At 38.0% G+C, this 15,531-nt stretch overlaps 1 protein-coding gene across 1 annotated transcript in view; it reads left to right on the forward strand.

Moving 5' to 3' along the window:
* The window catches only part of LOC110532851 (PDZ domain-containing protein 4-like), a 59,164-nt gene that overhangs the window by 41,388 nt on the left and 2,245 nt on the right, over window positions 1–15,531 (forward strand). The window contains exons 7-10 of the mRNA XM_036989040.2: window positions 2,550–2,651; window positions 9,975–10,120; window positions 10,858–11,898; window positions 13,164–13,680. Coding sequence (XP_036844935.2) covers window positions 2,550–2,651; window positions 9,975–10,120; window positions 10,858–11,898; window positions 13,164–13,680 — 1,806 coding nt within the window. The remainder of the gene's footprint in view (window positions 1–2,549; window positions 2,652–9,974; window positions 10,121–10,857; window positions 11,899–13,163; window positions 13,681–15,531) is intronic.

The raw sequence follows: 15,531 nt of genomic DNA on the forward strand, positions 1-15,531 counted from the left end.
ATAACACATAAGTCTGGTGTAACGTAGATGCTTAGAGTCAGGAAGCAAGTGCAGGGTGTGAGTTTAATAATAAAAGAAACATGGACCGAAACAAGAGTAGCGTACGGACATGAAACAACCTCAATACTGCCTAGAGAATAAACCTAAGAGAGTGGTAGATACTGTATAGGGGAGGTAATGAGAGAGGAAATGGAATCCAGGTGTGCCTCATCATGAGGAGCAGGTGCGAGTAATGATTGATGCCAGGTGCGAGTAATGATTGATGCCAGGTGCGAGTAATGATTGATGCCAGGTGCGAGTAATGATTGATGCCAGGTGCGAGTAACGATTGATGCCAGGTGTGAGTAATGATTGATGCCATGGGCGAGTAATGATTGATGCCAGGTGCGAGTAATGATTGATGCCAGGTGCGAGTAATGATTTATGTAAAAAATATTTGCAATACCTTGAGTTAAATGTGGGGCATAAAGGCAAACTCGGCTCCATCATTTTTTGAATTAGAGGGCTTATTCATCACAAACCCACTGATATTGCCAATTACATTAATGATTTTTTCATTGGCAGGATTAGGAAACTTTAAGCATGAAATGCCAGCCACAAACGCTGACACTACACATCCAAGTATATCTGACCAAATGATGAAAGACAAGCATTGCAATTTTGAATTCCATAAAGTGAGTGTGGAAGAGGTGAAAAAATATTGTTGTCTATCAACAAGGACAAACCACCGGGGTCTGACAACTTGGATGGAAAATTACTGAGGATGAAAGAGGCCGATTTGACATATATTCAAAACAAGCCTACCAGAAAGTGTGTGCCCTCAGGCCTGGAGGGAAGCAAAAGTAATGTCGCTACTCAAGAATAATAAAGCCCCAATTACTGGTTTAAACCTTAGTAAACTTTTGGAAAAATAGTGTTTGACCAGATACAATGCTATTTTACTGTTATTAACAAATTGACAACAGCACTCTTTCAGCACTCTTATAGAGAAGGCCATTCAACAAGCACAGCACTTACAAAAATGACTGATGATTGACTGAGAGGAACTGATGATGAAAAGATTGTGGATGCTGTTTTGTTAGACTTCAGTTTTCCTGGCATCCTCCAAACCGAAGTGTGATTCATCCAGAGAACATGTTTCTACTGTTCCAGAGTCCAGTAGTGGCAGGATTTACACCACTCCAGCCGGTGCTTGGCATTGCACGGTGATCTTAAGCTTGCGTGTGGCTGCTCGGCCATGGAAACCCATATCATGAAGCTCCTGATGAACAGTTCTTGTGCTGTCATTGCTTCCAGGGGTAGTTTTGAACTCAGTAGTGAGTGTTGCAAACGAGGACACACGATTTTTACGCACTACGTGCTTTAGCACTTGGCGGTCCCGTTCTGTGAGCTTGTGTGGCCTACCACCTTGCGGCTGAGCCGTTGTTGCTCCTAGATGTTTCCACTTAACAATAACAGCACATGTATATTTTCTATATATATATATTGTATTTTTTATGTACATATTTTTACCCCTTTTTTCTCCCCAATTCCGTGTTTTCCAATTGGTAGTTACAGTCTTGTCTCATCGCTGCAACTCCCGTACGGACTCGGGAGAGGCCAAGGTCGAGAGCCATGCGTCCTCCGAAACACAACCCAACCTAGCCGCACTGCTTCTTAACACAATGCACAACCCCTGCGCCACCCGGGAGGCCCCACCAATAACAGCACTTACTGTTGATCGGGGCAGCTCTAGCAGGGCAGAAATTGGATGAACTGACTTGTTGGAAAGGTGGCATCCTGTGACGGTGCCACATTGAATGTCAGTGAGCTCTTCAGTAAGGCCATTCTACTGCCAATGTTTGTCTGTGGAGAGGGCATATCTGTGTCCTAGATGTTATACAAATGTCAGCAACAGATGTGGCTGAAATAGCACAATCCACTCATTTCAAGGGGTGTCCACATACTTTTGTACATAGTGCATTTTTACATATCTACCTCAATTACCTCGTACCCCTGCACATGGATTCAGTACTGGTACCCCAGGTTTATAGCCATGTTATTATCTCGTACCCCTGCACATTGACTCAGTACTGGTACCCAGGTATATAGCCATGTTATTACCTCGTACCCCTGCACATTGACTCAGTACTTGTACCCCAGGTATATAGCCATGTTATCGTTGACTCAATACTGGTACCCAGGTATATAGCCATGTTATCATTGACTAAGTACTGGTACCCCAGGTATATAGCCATGTTATCGTTGACTCAATACTGGTACCCAGGTATATAGCCATGTTATCATTGACTCAGTACTGGTACCCAGGTAAATAGCCATGTTATTACCTCGTACCCCTGCACATTGACTCAGTACTGGTACCCCAGGTATATAACCATGTTATCATTGACTCAGTACTGGTACCCCAGGTATATAGCCGTGTTATCATTGACTCAGTACTGGTACCCCGTGTATATAGCCAAGTTATCATTGACTCAGTACTGGTACCCCAGTAGATAAATGGTATTGACATCCAGAACAGTCTATAATGTCTTCCTGTTTCCCACTAGATAAATGGTATTGATATCCAGAACAGAGAAGAGGCGGTGGCCATTTTGACCAGAGAGGACAGCATCAACTTCTCACTGCTGCTGGCCAGACCCGACATAGAGGTACACACACACACACACACACACACACACACACACACACTTTACTGCCACACAAATCCATCACTAGCTCATATCTGGCTGGAAGAAGCATGTTAGAGGTTGTTTGGGAGAGGGATTGTGGGGATTTTTTAAAATGCTGTTAGGTGCTGGAATTACATTCAGAACACCTGCTGTTTCCATGAGATAGACTGACCAGGTGAATCCAGGTGAAAGCTATGAAACCCATTATTTATGTCAGAGTTTGTCGCGCTCAACCGCTTGTCGTGTGTGTGATGAATGGTCCACCACCCAAAGGACATCCAGCCAACTTTGTACATAAATGACGCAAATATGCAAGTCAATATTAAGATGTTTCTCTCATTAATAGTACATTCTATTGTACCAATGTAGTGTGTTTGAGTTTTAATTTTCCAATTTAATTTAAAAAAAAATATATATATATATATAATCCACATTATAAATCACATTTTATGTAGCTGCAGGAAATGTTTTCTCAAAAATAAGATCCTACATCTGCAAATACACAAATACACAAACAGACACTCACTCTCTCTAGCTTACTAGCCACACACACACAGTCTTTAAGGTTATACAGCACATACACCTGGTAGGACACGATAAATCTTTTTCGCCATGGCAAAATGGCAGAAAAGAGTGGCATTTCTACTATCAGATCTCTACAACAAATAGATAACAAACCAAACTAAACAATCTAGAAATTCTATTCTAGAATTGAATAAAGAAGGGTGGGGTATAGGACGGAGGGAGGAAATATTGAAGAGACAGGTGAATGGGTGATAGAGAGAGGGAGAGGGAAGTGTGGAGGGATGAGATAGAGAGGAAATGTAGGAGGAGGAGGAGACAGGTTTATCAACAACGTCACATTTTTGTTGCTTCAAGGTCACAGCTATATATTCACACAGACACACAGCATGCACAGACACACAGACACAGACACAGACACAGAAACAGACACACACACACACACACACACACACACACACACACACACACACACACACACACACACACACACACACACACACACACACGCGCACACACACACACACACACGCACACAATCACCCAGCAGGCACAGACACACAGCACACACACACACACACACACACACAAAATCACCCAGCAGGCACACACACACACACACACACACACACACACACACACACACACACACACACACACACACACACACACACACACACACACACACACACACACACACACCACATCAATACCACTATCTTACCATATTATATGTCATTATGTAGTCTAGCTAATAGTGATTGAATTAGGATTTGGGGGGTTATAATGTACTAGTCTGAATACAATGTGTACTGATACCATTCAAAATATACTGTATACAAGTACTAGTGTAAAAATACTGTATACTGGTACTACATTAAATATACTGTATACTGGTACTACTCTACATATACTGTAAACTGGTACTAGTGTAAATATACTGTATACTGGTACTAGTCTAAATATACTGTATACTGGTACTAGTGTAAATATTCTGTATACTGGTCCTCGTGTAAATATACTGTATACTGGTACTAGTGTAAATATACTGCATACTGGTACTAGTCTAAATATACTGTATACTGGTACTAGTCTAAATATACTCTATACTGGTACTAGTCTAAATATACTGGTACTAGTTTAAATATACTGTATGCTGGTACTAGTGTAAATGTACTGTATACTGGTACTAGTGTAAATATACTGTATACTGGTACTACTCTAAATATACTGTATACTGGTACTAGTCTAAATATACTGTATACCGATACTACACTAAATATACTATACACTGATACTACTCTACATATACTGTATACTGATTCTAGTCTAAATATACTGTATACTGGTACTAGTGTAAATATTCTGTATACTGGTACTCGTGTAAATATACTGTATACTGGTACTAGTGTAAATATACTGCATACTGGTACTAGTCTAAATATACTCTATACTGGTACTAGTCTAAATATACTCTATACTGGTACTAGTCTAAATATACTGGTACTAGTTTAAATATACTGTATGCTGGTACTAGTGTAAATGTACTGTATACTGGCACTAGTGTAAATATACTGTATACTGGTACTACTCTAAATATACTGTATACTGGTACTAGTCTAAATATTCTGTATACTGGTACTAGTGTAAATATACTGTATACTGCTACTAGTCTAAATATACTGCATACTGGTACTAGTCTAAATATACTGTATACTGGTACTAGTCTAAATATACTCTATATGGTACTAGTCTAAATATACTGGTACTAGTGTAAATATACTGTATACTGGTACTAGTGTAAATGTACTGGTACTATTGTAAATATACTGTATGCTGGTACTAGTGTAAATATACTGTATACTGGTACTAGTGTAAATATACTCTATACTGGTACTAGTCTAAATATACTGGTACTAGTGTAAATATACTGTATGCTGGTACTAGTGTAAATATACTGTATACTGGTACTAGTGTAAATATACTGTATACTGGTACTACTCTAAATATACTGTATACTGGTACTAGTCTAAATATACTGTACACTGATACTACTCTACATATACTGTATACTGATACTAGTCTAAATATACTGTATACTGATACTAGTGTAAATACACTGTATACTGGTACTATTGTAAATATACTGTATGCTGGTACTAGTGTAAATATACTGTATACTGGTACTAGTGTAAATATACTCTATACTGGTACTAGTCTAAATATACTGGTACTAGTGTAAATATACTGTATGCTGGTACTAGTGTAAATATACTGTATACTGGTACTAGTGTAAATATACTGTATACTGGTACTAGTCTAAATATACTGTATACTGATACTAGTGTAAATACATTGCATACTTGTACGGCTCTAAATATACTGTATACTGGTACTAGTCTAAATATACTGTATACTGATACTAGTGTAAATATACTGTATACTGGTACTAGTCTAAATATTCTGTATACCGATACTACTCTAAATATACTTAATACTGATACTAGTGTAAATATACTGTATACTGGTACTACTTTAAATATACTGTATTCTGATACTAGTTTAAATATACTGTATACTGATACTATTCTAAATATACTGTATACTGATACTAGTGTAAATATACTGTATACTGGTACTAGTCTAAATATACTGTATACTGGTACTACTTTGAATATCCTCTCTACTGGTACTAGTCTAAATATACTGTATACTGGTACTACTTTAAATGTACTGTATACTGGTACTAGTGTAAATATACTGTATACTGGTACTAGTGTAAAAATACTGTATACTGGTACTAGTGTAAATATACTGTATACTGGTACTAGTGTAAATATTCTGTATACTGGTACTAGTCTAAATATACTGTATACTGGTACTAGTGTAAATATTCTGTATACTGGTACTAGTGTAAATATACTGTATACTGGTACTAGTCTAAATATACTGCATACTGGTACTAGTCTAAATGTACTGTATACTGGTACTAGTCTAAATATACTCTATACTGGTACTCGTCTAAATATACTGGTACTAGTTTAAATATACTGTATGCTGGTACTAGTGTAAATATACTGTATACTGGTACTAGTGTAAATATACTGTATACTGGTACTACTCTAAATATACTGTATACTGGGACTATTCTAGATATACTGTATACCGATACTACTCTAAATATACTGTACACTGATACTACTCTACATATACTGTATACTTATACTAGTCTAAATATACTGTATACTGATACTAGTGTAAATACACTGTATACTGGTACTGCTCTAAATATACTGTATACTGGTACTAGTCTAAATATACTGTATACTGATACTAGTCTAAATAGACTGTATACTGATACTAGTGTAAATATACTGTATACTGATACTAGTGTAAATATACTGTATACTGATACTACTCTAAATATACTGTATACTGATACTAGTGTAAATATACTGTATACTGGTACTAGTGTAAATATACTGTATACTGGTACTAGTCTATATATACTGTATACTGGTACTAGTGTAAATATTCTGTATACTGGTACTAGTGTAAATATACTGTATACTGATACTACTCTAAATACACTGTATACTGGTACTAGTGTAAATATACTGTATACTGGTACTAGTCTAAAATATACTGTATACTGGTACTAGTGTAAATATACTGTATACTGGTACTAGTCTAAATATACTGTATACTGGTACTAGTGTAAATATTCTGTATACTGGTACTAGTGTAAATATACTGTATACTGATACTACTCTAAATACACTGTATACTGGTACTAGTGTAAATATACTGTATACTGGTACTAGTCTAAAATATACTGTATACTGGTACTAGTGTAAATATACTCTATACTGGTACTAGTCTAAATATACTGGTACTAGTGTAAATATACTGTATGCTGGTACTAGTGTAAATATACTGTATACTGGTACTTGTGTAAATATACTGTATACTGGTACAACTCTAAATATACTGTATACTGGTACTAGTCTAAATATACTGTACACTGATACTACTCTACATATACTGTATACTGATACTAGTCTAAATATACTGTATACTGATACTAGTGTAAATACACTGTATACTGGTACGGCTCTAAATATACTGTATACTGGTACTAGTCTAAATATACTGTATACTGGTACTAATTTGAATATCCTCTATACTGGTACTAGTCTAAATATACTGTATACTGGTACTACTTTAAATGTACTGTATACTGGTACTAGTGTAAATATACTGTATACTGGTACTAGTGTAAATATACTGTATACTGGTACTAGTGTAAATATTCTGTATACTGGTACTAGTCTAAATATACTGTATACTGGTACTAGTCTAAATATACTGTATACTGGTACTAGTGTAAATATTCTGTATACTGGTACTAGTGTAAATATACTGTATACTGGTACTAGTCTAAATATACTGCATACTGGTACTAGTCTAAATGTACTGTATACTGGTACTAGTCTAAATATACTCTATACTGGTACTAGTCTAAATATACTGGTACTAGTTTAAATATACTGTATGCTGGTACTAGTGTAAATATACTGTATACTGGTACTAGTGTAAATATACTGTATACTGCTACTACTCTAAATATACTGTATACTGGTACTATTCTAAATATACTGTATACCGATACTACTCTAAATATACTGTACACTGATACTACTCTACATATACTGTATACTTATACTAGTCTAAATATACTGTATACTGATACTAGTGTAAATACACTGTATACTGGTACTGCTCTAAATATACTGTATACTGGTACTAGTCTAAATATACTGTATACTGATACTAGTCTAAATAGACTGTATACTGATACTAGTGTAAATATACTGTATACTGATACTAGTGTAAATATACTGTATACTGATACTACTCTAAATATACTGTATACTGATACTGGTGTAAATATACTGTATACTGGTACTAGTGTAAATATACTGTATACTGGTACTAGTCTAAATATACTGTATACTGGTACTAGTGTAAATATTCTGTATACTGGTACTAGTGTAAATATACTGTATACTGATACTACTCTAAATACACTGTATACTGGTACTAGTGTAAATATACTGTATACTGGTACTACTCTAAAATATACTGTATACTGGTACTAGTGTAAATATACTGTATACTGGTACTAGTCTAAATATACTGTATACTGGTACTAGTTTAAATATACTGTATACTGGTACTAGTCTAAATATACTGTATACTGGTACTAGTCTAAATATACTGTATACTGGTACTAGTCTAAATATACTGTATACTGGTACTAGTCTAAATATACTGCATACTGGTACTAGTCTAAATATACTGCATACTGGTACTAGTCTAAATATACTGCATACTGGTACTAGTCTAAATATACTGCATACTGGTACTAGTCTAAATATACTGTATACTGGTACTAGTCTAAATATACTGTATACTGGTACTAGTCTAAATATACTGTATACTGGTACTAGTCTAAATATACTGGTACTAGTCTAAATATACTGCATACTGGTACTAGTCTAAATATACTGGTACTAGTCTAAATATACTGGTACTAGTCTAAATATACTGTATACTGGTACTAGTCTAAATATACTGCATACTGGTACTAGTCTAAATATACTGTATACTGGTACTAGTCTAAATACACTGTATACTGGTACTAGTCTAAATATACTGTATACTTATACTAGTCTAAATATACTGTATACTGGTACTAGTCTAAATATACTCTATACTGGTACTACTCTAAATATACTGTATACTGGTACTAGTCTAAATATACTGTATACTGGTACTAGTCTAAATATACTGTATACTGGTACTAGTCTAAATATACTGTATACTGGTACTAGTCTAAATATACTGTATACTTATACTAGTCTAAATATACTGTATACTGGTACTAGTCTAAATATACTCTATACTGGTACTACTCTAAATATACTCTATACTGGTACTACTCTAAATATACTGTATACTGGTACTAGTCTAAATATACTGTATACTGGTACTAGTCTAAATATACTGTATACTGGTACTAGTCTAAATATACTGTATACTGGTACTAGTCTAAATATACTGTATACTGGTACTAGTCTAAATATACTGTATACTGGTACTAGTCTAAATATACTGGTACTAGTCTAAATATACTGTATACTGGTACTAGTCTAAATATACTGTATACTGGTACTAGTCTAAATATACTGGTACTAGTCTAAATATACTGGTACTCCTGTATTCTGATACTAATTCTGATTCTGAGGAACATGAAAAAGAGACAAAAATCTATGCTCTGCTCTTTGTGACATTTCAATTAAAGTACATTAAATTATCTGTCAGATAAATCAATAACCCAATACAGAAAGCTAAAACATTGTAGTCGAATTGCTCAATATCAAGATCCATATTTATTTTACATTTCAAATAACATAATCTAACTTCAGGAAATAGAACACATGGATGCCAAATGATTATGTTGCCATCTAGTGTTTTTAAAATAAATAAAAATTGTGTTGAGCTAAAAATAACGTACGCGTATGACCTTCGTTGTATTATGAACTTTTCTCATTTTCATCCCATGTTCTTTCGTCCCTCGTCTCCTTCAACAATCAATGACATTACTCAACTTTGGCCATTTGCCATCTTTTGAAACAAACGCACTTCAACCACAACGCTGGTGTCCTTGAAAAACTAAATAAAATAAATACCTCAACCAACCATTCCTTCACCCAGAACGAGCACCAGGGGAACCCAGAGGAGGTGGATATGGAGATACCTCTCAGCATGAATGTTGAGGCCCTCCACACCTGCCACCTGCCCAGCCTCTACAGAGAGGGGCCACACAACCCCACCCACATCCTTAGTCTGACTACTCTCAGGTTGGTACAGCGTCACAGCCATGTATTTACAGAGTCGGAACTGCAACGTTTCTGCATTGTGATGCGTTTACATGACACTCCAACATTCTACGGCGGCCATGTTAGATCCCAATTAACATTAGATGGGGGGGGGGTATTTAGTATGTGACTGGTGACGAAATACAGTCGAAACCTTACCTCTATGTTTGCACATTTCTTTTGCACCTGTGGTGTTCTGTGGTCACTAGTCAAGTACAGTGCAATTAAATATAGAAAAATATTGTATAGATGTATTTTTTTTTTTTGTACATGGTTTTAAGTGCGAGTACTTTTTCAACTCCACTCAGTATAGTCTACTCATTCTAGCCAACCTTGGCAGAGAACAGACTAGACCACATGTAGTAGCCCACTAGACCCTAACCTTAACCCAGCTAGCGAGCGTCTAATGACCCACTAGCAGCCTGCCGTCGGCAAAGTTTGCGGCCGACTGGCAACTACTGGCGGCCCCTCAGGGGCCCATCAGCAGCTAGCTTAGCTGCTATAGCCCTAAAACTGCTTCTCTCCTCTGTGTCAGACTAGCGTCCTGTCCAGGGGGTGTACATCAAGCTGTCTCTCCAGGCTATTTGCTTACTGCTTCTTCTCTTCTCCTCAGTAACAGCGTGTAGCTACTGTACAAATACTGTGTAGATACTGTGAAGATACTGTAAATTCTGTAGATACTGTATAGATACTGTTTATGATACTGGTCATCTCCCCAGTAACAGTCAGGAGCTGGACAGTGGCGTGGGCCGTACAGACGAAAGCACCCACAATGCTGAGTCCTCTGAACATGACCTGCTGGGAGAGGACCAGGACCAGACCAGCGCCCCAAACACCAACACAACCAACACCCCAGGCAGCATGAGGAAGTTCAGGCCTGGGAATACACCCTCGTCCCCCTCGCCCCACCTCCAAGAGATCCACCTCAGTAATGACTCCCAGCCAAGGGTGGGGCTGTATGGAGGAAAGGGACTGGGAGGGGGTTTGGGGACAGGGTTGGGGTTGGGGTTGGGGGGGTACGTACCCGACCCACTGATGATGATGATGATGATGCCGGGTCTGACTGAGGAAGAGTGCGAGAGGTACAGGGAGCTACTAGAGATCCGGTGTCAGTTTGAAAGGAACAGGAAGCTTGCTGAGAGAAGCCAGGGAGGAAGATCAGGGACTGAGGAGGAGGAGGAGGAGGGTGAGATGTGTGAGGGTGAAGGGGGGAGTGACCCAAAAGTCGATGTAAACTGCAACGAGAGCATGACGCAACACGAGATGGCGTTGTTAGAGGAGGAACTACGTCATCTAGAGTTTAAGTGCCGCAACATCCTGAGAGTGCAGAAGATGCAACAGCTGAGAGAACGATGCATGAAGGCGTGGCTTCTGGAGGAGGACGTTGTTGGCCGTGGAGCCCTACCCACTGGTTCTGAACCCGCACCCGACCACGACACAGACCCAGAGCCCGCCAACGAGCTCCACCGCAAGCTATCGGACATCAATGAGCTCCCTGAGCGGGAGAGATCCGACCCAGACCCAGACCAGGACAAAGACAGCACCAGCGCCTACAACACAGGGGGAGAGAGCTGCAGGACCACCCCTCTGGTCAGCACCGAGTTACTCCCTCTGTCTTTGTCCATCCAGGAAGAGGGTAGAGGAGGGGACACTCCCAACAGACACAGCCGAGACGGGGCCGACAAGGTCGGGTCTCGGCGGGGATGGGAGAAAGGAGGACATGGTAGTCTGAATGGTTCCTTCTCTCCCAACAGCTACAGGTAATGTCTTGTGAGATACTGTAAAGCTACTGTGTAGATATTGTATAGATACTGTATATATACTGTATAGATACTATGTAGATACTGTATAGATACTCTATAGATAAAGAATATTTACTGTATATATATGCTGTGTAGATAATCTATAGACACTGTACTGATACTGTGTAGATACTCTATAGATACAGTGTATATACTCTATATATACTTTATATATACTGTGTAGATAATGTATATATACTGTATAGATATTGTATAGATAATCTATAAATACTGTATAGATACTCTATATTTACTATATAGATAATCTATAAATACTGTATAGATACCGTATATATGCGGTGTAGATAATCTATAGATACTGTATATATAATATATAGATAATCTATAAATACTGTATAGATACCCAGTAGATGCTGTATAGATACTCTATATTTACTATATAGATAATCTATAAATACTGTATAGATACCGTATATATGCGGTGTAGATAATCTATAGATGCTGCATATATACTGTGTAGATAATCTATAGATACTCTATAGATGCTGAATAGATACTCTATAGATGCTGTATAGATAATCTATAAATACTGGATAGATACCGTATATATACTGTGTAGATAATCTATAGATACTCTATAGATGCTGCATATATACTGTGTAGATAATCTATAGATACTGTATAGATAATCTATATATACTGTATAGATTCTGTATAGATCATCTATTGATACTGTATATATACTGTATAGATCATCTATAGATACTGTATAGTTCATCTATAGATACTGTATATATACTGTATAGCTCATCTAATGATACTGTATAGATCATCTAATGATACTGTATAGATAATCGAATGATACTGTATAGATCATCTAATGATACTGTATAGATCATCTAATGATACTGTATAGATCATCTAATGATACTGTATAGATCATCTAATGATACTGTATAGATCATCTAATGATTCTGTATAGATAATCTATAGATTCTGTATTGATACTGTGTAGATACTGTATTGATTCTGTATACGCTGTAGAAGTCTTGTCTGTCTTTTGCTGTGTAATGTCCTGTAAATCAGTAGGCTTGTTAAAACGTCATTGTTTTCTTAGGAATACCTCTATTTTTGCAAAGAAAATCTCCCTATGAGAGAGTATTCTTTCTTTCTTTCTTTCTTTCTTTCTTTCTTTCTTTCTTTCTTTCTTTCTTTCTTTCTTTATTTCTTTCTTTCTTTCTTTCTTTCTTTCTTTCATGCAGGAAGTACCAGATCCAAATGACCAACGCCAGCACAAGCCCCGTCCATCCAAAATTCTGGTCTCTGACCCGGGGGGATAACGTTGTCGGGGTGGGGTCATCATCGCAGAGGGGCATAGCTGATGGCGGAACAACCACAACACCCCCACGGAAGTCCCCCAGAGCTAACCCCACACACCACGACAGGTCAGGGGGTCCAACCGCAGAGTCCAGCCCATACTTCACCCGGCGTCGCCAAGGCAACAAGCCTCCGGCACCGAAACCCTACCAGAGCTGCATGCAGCTGCCGTCGAGCGACCCGGAGGTCCGGATCGACTCCCTGGACTCTGTAGACCGAGCCGTGGTCCCGGGGATGGGTCTAGGCGAGAGAGGGGCTGCAGCGGGCAGCAGTGGTCAGGCCAGTCCCAGGAGTGTTAGTGGTGCCCCAGCAGACAGCACCGAGGCCCAGGACAGCCACACCGGCCTCCCCCTACACCTCCCTCTGCAGCCGGGCCCGGCTTCACCTCACATGGAGTGGAAGGTACTGCAGGTTTTATATTTTTTGATATTTTATATTTTATTATTGGTAACACTTTACTTGACACCCAGTTTTATAATACGTTATGACATGGTCTTAACCATGTCATAACGGCTGTCATAACCTGGTCATAAGACCATCATGACCTGTATATTTACACCTGTTGTGACATGTATTGCGCTATTTTATGGCTAGTTAAAAAGATACCCGCATAAGATTGTCAAAACCCACATTTATTCAAATGTATTTTTCCCAGCCAAAAGGTTTCCTTTCGATTTAAAGTTTGTTTCTGAAGTCCTTTGCATGTTGTTGTTGTTGTTGTTGTTGTCAGGAATTATGTTTACAGTCATGTTTCCCCCCCATCATATTTTAAATACCTGGCACAAAATACAAGCATTATGACCATCCCGAATCACTTTATATATATAGCACAAAATACAAGCATTATGACCATCCCGAATCACTTTATATATATATAGCACAAAATGCAAGCATTATGACCATCCCGAATCACTATATATATATAGCACAGTCACACAGCATTATGTCACAGTCATACAGCATTATGACCATCCACAATCACTTTATATATATAGCACAGTCACACAGCATTATGTCACAGTCATACAGCATTATGACCATCCACAATCACTTTATATATATATATAGCACAGTCACACAGCATTATGTCACAGTCATACAGCATTATGTCACAGTCACACAGCATTATGTCACAGTCATACAGCATTATGTCACAGTCATACAGCATTATGTCACAGTCACACAGCATTATGTCACAGTCATACAGCATTATGTCACAGTCACACAGCATTATGTCACAGTCATACAGCATTATGTCACAGTCATACAGCATTATGACACAGTCACACAGCATTATGTCACAGTCATACAGCATTATGACACAGTCATACAGCATTATGTCACAGTCACACAGCATTATGACACAGTCACAGTCATACAGCATTATGACACAGTCACACAGCATTATGGCACAGTCATACAGCATTATGACACAGTCACACAGCATTATGATACAGTCACACAGCATTATGACACAGTCACACAGCATTATGACACAGTCATACAGCATTATGACACAGTCATACAGCATTATGACACAGTCATACAGCATTATGACACAGTCATACAGCATTATGACACAGTCACACAGCATTATGACACAGTCACACAGCATTATGACACAGTCACACAGCATTATGACACAGTCATACAGCATTATGTCACAGTCACACAGCATTATGTCACAGTCACACAGCATTATGACACAGTCATACAGCATTATGACACAGTCACACAGCATTATGACACAGTCACACAGCATTATGACACAGTCACACAGCATTATGACACAGTCACACAGCATTATGACACAGTCACACAGCATTATGACACAGTCACACAGCATTATGACACAGTCATACAGCATTATGACACAGTCATACAGCATTATGACACAGTAACACAGCATTATGACACAGTCATACAGCATTATGTCACAGTCATGCAGCATTATGTCACAGTCATACTGCATTATGTCACAGTCATGCAGCATTATGTCACAGTCATGCAGCATTATGACACAGTCATACAGCATTATGTCAGTCATACAGCATTATGTCACAGTCATACAGCATTATGACACAGTCATGCAGCATTATGACACAGTCACAGCATTATGTCACAGTCACAGCATTATGTCACAGTCATACAGCATTATGTCACAGACATACAGCATTATTTCACAGTCATACAGCATTATGTCACAGTCATGCAGCATTATGACACAGTCATACAGCATTATGTCACAGTCAT

This window comes from Oncorhynchus mykiss, chromosome 9 (genome assembly GCF_057628025.1).
Source record: "Oncorhynchus mykiss isolate SJ-2025 chromosome 9, ASM5762802v1, whole genome shotgun sequence".
Taxonomy (NCBI): domain Eukaryota; kingdom Metazoa; phylum Chordata; class Actinopteri; order Salmoniformes; family Salmonidae; genus Oncorhynchus; species Oncorhynchus mykiss.